General features: G+C 46.5%; 1 protein-coding gene across 1 annotated transcript in view; it reads right to left on the reverse strand.

Annotated features, from left to right (window-relative positions):
* ST8SIA4 (ST8 alpha-N-acetyl-neuraminide alpha-2,8-sialyltransferase 4) overlaps window positions 1–2,555 on the reverse strand; it is a 98,458-nt gene extending 95,903 nt beyond the window's left edge. The window contains 3 exon segments of the mRNA XM_047854309.1: window positions 2,156–2,346; window positions 2,348–2,434; window positions 2,436–2,555. Coding sequence (XP_047710265.1) covers window positions 2,156–2,346; window positions 2,348–2,434; window positions 2,436–2,555 — 398 coding nt within the window.
* Between the last annotated feature and the right edge of the window lie 4,482 nt (window positions 2,556–7,037).

Consider the following 7,037-nt stretch of genomic DNA (forward strand, 5'->3'; position numbering starts at 1 on the left):
TGCGGGTTTTAATTAAGGAGGAGGAGTCCGGTTGCCGACTGAGCCGTAAAAGTATTTTTTTTTTTTTCCCCAAGAGGAGACCGGCTTCCTGCATTAAAGGCTTTCCCCTGCCTCCCCACTCATTCTTGCACCCCCGCTGCCGCTCTCGCGGGGGAGGGGAGAATACCGGTGCGTACCTCGCTTCCTGTTTGATTAACTCACGCGCTCGCCTCACGCTTTCTCGGAGCAGCAGGGGAGCGACCGCAGCTCCGCCCCAAGAGCGGGCCCGCGAAACCCAGCCGGGCTAGCCCAAGCGCGGCGCCCCTACCTGCGCCCCCTGCCCCTCGTCGGCGTCCTGTGCGGTGCCCACTGGCCGGCGGCGCCCAGGAAAGGGCCAAGGAGGAATGCTGCCCGGGAAATGTGGAGTGTCCCAGGTCGGTCATTTCCCTCGGAGGGACTCGGGGTGCGCTCCCCCATTCTGGCGGCGGTTTAGGGAGGCCCGGAGAGGGCGCCTGGGCAGCACGGGGCGCCTCTTCTCGCCTCACGCGTCCTCCCCCCTCCTGCTCGTCAGGGAGCCGAGGGCCTGAACCCTCAGAGTCCTGGCGAGGCTTGGCGGCTTTGTCTGGGCTCACGCGTCTGTTTGGAGCCCACCAGCCCAGAAGGGAACAAAGAGCCTCGACCCCCTCACGCCCAGCCTCCGCCTCTCCACCTCTCCCCCGCGCGCCGTTTATCACCTTCCCTAAGACCCCTTTGTCTGCCTGGGAAGCACAAGTCTGCCCGAGATGCCCACGTCCCCGCCCAAAGTCCTGCTTTCCTGACAATTGAGCTAGGCGGCGTTTTCAACCCACCCACTCCCTATGTAAACGACCTCATATAGTTCGGCTTTTCTTCTCTTCCCCAGAATAGACCTTTTACAGATTTGTGATGCATAACGACCATCCAGCCCGTCAGCTTTCTCATTCCCTTCCAGTCCCTTTCGACTGTACTTCTGCTATCTTAGTTTCCGATCGAACAGAAGATTCTTTCTGTAAGTATAAGCCTGCATCTTGCTCACTTAAACACTCATTACTTAGGGAGGAGCAGGAATATTAAATGGAGTGCATGAAGTTTGTGTGTGTGTGTGTGTGTGTGTGTGCGCGCGCGCGCGCGCGTGCACCTTTTAGCAGTCCACACACACACACACACACGCACGCACACACACGCAAAGACTCTATCTTCGTTTTAATAACTGTCAGGGAACATAAAAATCAGGCTGGCATCTCTGCCAGCGTGGAGTTTCCGATAGCGGACGCCTCCGGATAAGGGAGGATTTCCGAAACAGGACTTTGAACAGAGTTGACAACCAGGTTCACATCCTCAGAAAACGCTTCCAAGATATGTAAGCAACACAAAGTTGCAGCCACCTCCTGGGTAAACTTCAAAGAAACAGAAGCCAGGGGAAGGGAGGAAGGAAGTGTGATATTTAGAGAACTTACTCGGGTGGGGGAAGCTTCTGAACTCATTTAGACAAACTAAAGAAATAGCAGAAATATAGTCTGTGAGAATCTACAGTACCCAGTTGCTAAAACTGTAACCATGACGCCCATGCGTTTTGCCACAGAAGAGCAAATAGGGAAGAATTCTTGGTTGTACTGGAGTTTCTAATTCAAACGATACACAGATCTACCCAACGAAAAGAAGAGTAAAGAATCAGTGGAGACACATCTCCTGCTTTCTGGGCTTTAACTTCAGTCTTTGAGGAAGCCAGGCTGTCTCCAGTATCTCCTTAGAGTGATGGGCAGAAAAAGAAGGACAGCCACATGGGAAATAAAGCCACCTCTCCTGAGTTCTGCCCAGGGATTAAAAGGACAAAGGCGCACGTTCTTTGTTGACACTTCTGCAGTGACTTCTCCTTGGGCGTGCGAGCCCCCGGCGCGAACACAACTGCCACCATCACCACACAGGGCAAGTTGAACTCCTACTGAGAACACGCCGGGGAGAAGCACACACACCTCAACAACAGCCTTTGTTATTTAATTCATGAGACTAAACGCACAAAAGCTCATTATGAACACACACACTCTCCCAACCCTCACTCTCCCGTCTATATTCACATTTCATTTATGGCTTGACTTTATTATTATTATTATTATTATTATTATTATTATTATATCCTGAAATGAAGCTTTGCATTTACCCGATGAGTTGCGTCTCCTGGTGCTCCTCAGTTCTTGCTATTTCTTTTGTCTTATAAAAGATCAGGAGCAGACTTATCGTGCAGATCGTCCACCTCTTCCTAATGGAGCGCATCTTGGGTGCCCGGGAAAGTCCTGGTTGCCCCAGCTCCCTCACCTTCTCTTGGGATAAAGGCTCCGTTTTGGGGAGATACAGTCGCCGGGGGAAATCTGTAAAATTCGAGGAGAGTGTGGAGCCGGGATCTCAGGAGCGGGTCGCAAGGGTCCTCCGCGACCGAGCTCCCGCTGGTCCTTGAGCGCTGCCCAGCGCTCTGCCTCCTGGTTCGCGCCAGCCCTGCCCCGGTCGCTCCGCGCCTCCTCCCTGGGGCTCAGGTTTCTTCTCAGATGAGACACCTTGTGCATCGGAGGTGGCGGCCGCTTCTGCAGCTGGGTTCGGGGGCGTCACTGGCCCTTCCCTTTTCCTAGCAGGGAAATGATGAGCAAAACCAGCCAATCACCAGACTGAGGGGGCGGAGGCTGCGGTTGCCTCGCGTTGCTGTCGGCTGCTTGGAGAGTAACGTCGCCGGCGCTGCCTGCACAGTGCCGGGAGAGGAAGCTCACAAGCTCACAGCCGTGTACACACACACACACACACACACACACACACACACCCGCGCACGCAAGCAACAGCAAGTCACACAACCCGGGGAGAACGCAGCGTGCCAGAAGGAAGTCAGGTCGCCCTCCTGGGAAACCTACGTATCAGCTCCCTGGACGAGCGCAGAGATAGTCTGTCCTTATCAACGGGGAGAGGACACCTCAGCCGGGGACAGATTAGAGACGCATCTTGCTTGAGAGATGCTTCGTCCTGAGCAGGGCGGGGGGGGGGGGGAGTGGGTTACAAGGGGGTAGCTTCATCCAAGAGCCTTTCCTAAACATACACACGCGGACACACACACGCGAACGCGCATACACACGCCCTCCCGAGAAGAGTGAATCGAGGAAGGGAGGGGGAAGGAGGAGGAGGACGTTTAGTATTCGGTGCACAGCTCGATCTGGAAAGTACCCATACACACATGAACCAATTAGCCGATCGCCCACTCAGGGTGGGTGGTGGATGACCACCCCGATTTAGGATCTTGAAGGAAACAGATGACAGAGGTGTCATTAAGCGCTTTATGGATATTTATGTGACGCTTTTTCACTGCCATTTGGAAACTCCTCACGCAGGAGTCAAGGAAACTCCAATCCGCCTTAAACTTCACTGCGGAGAAACAGAATTTTGCGAAAAAGCAGCCACCAAGGACATCCTTTAAATGCAAGTACACCCAGACATAGAAGAAAGAAGGGGGAAAGGTAGGAGGATAGGAAGAAAGGAAAGAAGGAAGGGCACGTTCTTCCTCAAAAATTTCAGTGATGCGTGTTTAGCCTCTGATTTACACTCTCTCCTCCCTCCTACTGTTTTCCTTACTTCTGTTGTATTGTGTGGAAGGGGCACTTTGGAGTCCTAGTTAACCGTGAGTCTGAGTACTTCCTTCACTGTTCTTTGGCCTCGCCCTCACCAAGAGAGAGAAGCTTGCTGTTCTAGTTATATCCATGCCTTGGTTTGGTTTTGCCTCATGGCTAGTGGGATGGATGGGTCGGGAGGCACCCCTAGTGTGAGATCTTGCCCGGAAGCCAGGATTTACCCCATCTGTAGGAAAGGTTCCAAGTTCTCCGCTTTCTCCTCTCCCCACCCCACGGCCTCTCTCAATTGAATCACTTGTTCCTTAGGGTTGTGCAGTGGCTCCAGCTGCCTTCCACTCTTGGCCCCTGGGGCTTATACCTCCCCAAGCCCGGAAATGGTGAGGCCCACCACCAGTCCTTGGGGGGAGCTGAGCAAGAAGGGGAGTTCTGAGTTACTAGTCCCCTAGCAGCTTAAAATAACAACTATAGCAGCCAGCACCTTTGCTTAAAATTCTGAGGTACCTGCCAATGTTTGCCATTCTTCGCCTAAGGTTTAAGAAGTTAAGAGCCTCTCAGTTCTCAAGCCTCTTATTTGCAGCAGAGTGAACTAAGGGGTTGGGTCTAAAATGCTCAAAGGAGCAAGTAATTATGAGTCTTTATTGACACTACAAGTGGCCCGCCGGGAGCCTTTGGAGTTTATTGATGGCTAGGCAAATCCCGCTAGCATCTCTATCACACTGACTTCTCAACTAGCAGAAACTGCAAGAATAAAACAGCTTCTTAAGTTAAAAGGGAATTGGGGCAGAGAGGGAGTGGGCAGTGCATGGTTAGGATTCTATAGGTTAATTAATTAAATTCTTTAGGTTAACATTTGGTTTCTAAACAGTAAACAAATATGTTTTGGACTCAAAACGCTCGCTGATGGGAATGGAGTAATATGCATCACTTAATGAAATTTGTCCAACATATTTTGGATCAATTAATATGGTCCAGGAAATCTGTGAGGACATGGGGACACAGTTGAATAAAATATAGCATCTAAGGAGGGAGGGAATTCATTCACTCAGAGGAGGTCAGATTGTAAAAGAATTAAGTTACCATGTGGCACCTTGGACTAATGCCAGCATTTTAAGTATCTCCTATCTGCGTAAGCTGCAGGGGAGCAGTAGATGGAGTGGTTGGGAGTGGATGGAGTTGTTGGGAGCAAGGAAAGTGAGCTTCCTGGAAGAGGGCACACATAAAGTGGGGTTTGCACATCTACCAGGGCAAGCCAGGCAGAGGGAGGATACAACACTGCAAACAAAGCAAGATTTTGTGCACTTCAGAGAATAAAATGCCAGTACTTTGGGGAACTTTGAAGTAGTTCAGTACTGTTAGAACACGGAGTGGGAAAGGAGAATAGTGACATAAGGTTTTAGTGTGATCGTAATATTCTATAGCTTCACATTATCAAACTGTCTTCTCTAATAGGGAAGTTGCAACAAGAATATCTTCAAGAGGAAAGTGGGTTTAATTTATGTATTATGCCTCAAGTTAAATTAGGGGAAACTGTTCGTTTGGCCCAAACAAAACAAAGTAAACCCACCAAGAGTGAAACAAAAGAACACAAAGAACTAGTTACTAGAACACATAAGAAAATGTAAACATTGAGAGGAGGAAAAAAAAAAGAACTCTCCAGTTGTATAATGCTGCTATTTCTGTATTTATTAAGCATAACACCTTTTATATTGAGGTGAACACTTCTGAATGACTGATAATAGTTTTAGTGACACTCAAGAGATTCCTCTTTCCCATAGTTGAACAATTTTGGTTTTAGAGTGTAATTTAGTGTCATTTGTTTAATATGATTAGATTTATGAAATATACATCCATAACAATTTACCAGGTTAAAAAAAAACACATAGGCCAACACTTAGGCCAAACTGAGGATAGTCTGATTCTTCTCAATATGCTATTAGGTACAAGAACCATAAACATAAATATTGAGTAAGAAGTCTTATCCACATAAGAGTCTTTTGGACTCAACTCCTTCCATTAGCATGCCCCATTTGATGATCCTGAGACATTAAAGATGTTTCTAAATTTCCCTTCTATCTTTGGACTGTAAGTTCTTCAATGAAGAGAACACATTTGTCTTTATTCAGCACAATTCTGCAATTACACAGCACCTGATGAATAAATAATGCAAGTAATGGCAGCTGGTTTTAAAATGCTACTTTATCTTTTAACTTAATGTGAATCATGTTTTAATTGCTGGCTGTGCCCTCTGCTTTGGCTGGAAAGAAATGGGTAAATACATGCAGTATCATAGTATAATAGCCTATGGCATGCTTCAATCAGATATTTTTTAGAGTAGTTTTAGGTTTACAACACTATTGACCAGAAAGTACAGAGACTTCTCATATGCCCTCCCCTCCAAATATGCACAACTTCCTCCACTATTAACGTCTCACACCAGAGCAGTACATTTGTTAAAATCAATGAAACTACACTGACATCATTGTCATCCAGACTCCATAGTTTACATTAGAGTTCACTCTTGGTCTTGTACGTTCCACGGGCTTTTACCGATGTATTATGTATAATGACCTGTATCCACCATTATAGTATCATACAGTTTTCACTGCCCTAAAGATCCTCTGTGCCCTGGCTATTCATGCCTGCTCCCCCAGCCCCAGGCAACCACTGATTTTTACTGTGTACATAGTTTTGCCTTTTCTACAAGTCATATAGTTGGAATTATACAGAAAGCCCTTTCATATTGGTTTCATTCACTTAATGATATTCTTTAAAGATTCCTCCATATTTTTTTCATGGCTTGAAAGTCTTTTTTGTTTTTGTTTTTGTTTTTTAACAGTAAAATTCCATTGTTTGGGTATATTGCAGTTTATTTACTTAAATACCTGCTGGAGGACATGTCGGTTGTTTCCAAGTTTGTGAAATCATGAATAAAGTTGCTATAAACATCCATGTGCAGTTTGGGTAAATACCAAAGAGTACAGTTGCTGATAAGATAGATGGTAAGACTATGGTTAACTTTATAAGAAACTTGTTCTTAGTGCTGAATTGTCTTCCAAGTGGCTGTACTATCTTCCATCCCACCAGCAAGGAATGAGAGTTTGTGTTTTTGTGTTGCTCAACATCTTCGCCAGCATTTAGTATTTTCAGGTTTTTTGTTTGTTTGTTTGTTTGTTTGTTTGTTTTTGGATTTGGGGCATCCTAATAGGTATATAGTGGTATCTCATTATTGTTTTAATTTGTATTTTCTTGATGAGGTATGATGTGAAACATTTTTTCATATGTCCATTTGCCATCTGTATATATTCTTTGGTGAGATGTCTGTTCAGATCTTTTGTCCATTTTAAAATTGGATTGTTCTTACTGCTTAATTTAAAAGTTCTTTGTATATTTTGGATAACTGTCCTTTATCCCATATTTTTTTGCAAATATTTTCTTCCA

The sequence above is a fragment of the Prionailurus viverrinus genome, chromosome A1 (genome assembly GCF_022837055.1).
Source record: "Prionailurus viverrinus isolate Anna chromosome A1, UM_Priviv_1.0, whole genome shotgun sequence".
NCBI lineage: Eukaryota > Metazoa > Chordata > Mammalia > Carnivora > Felidae > Prionailurus > Prionailurus viverrinus.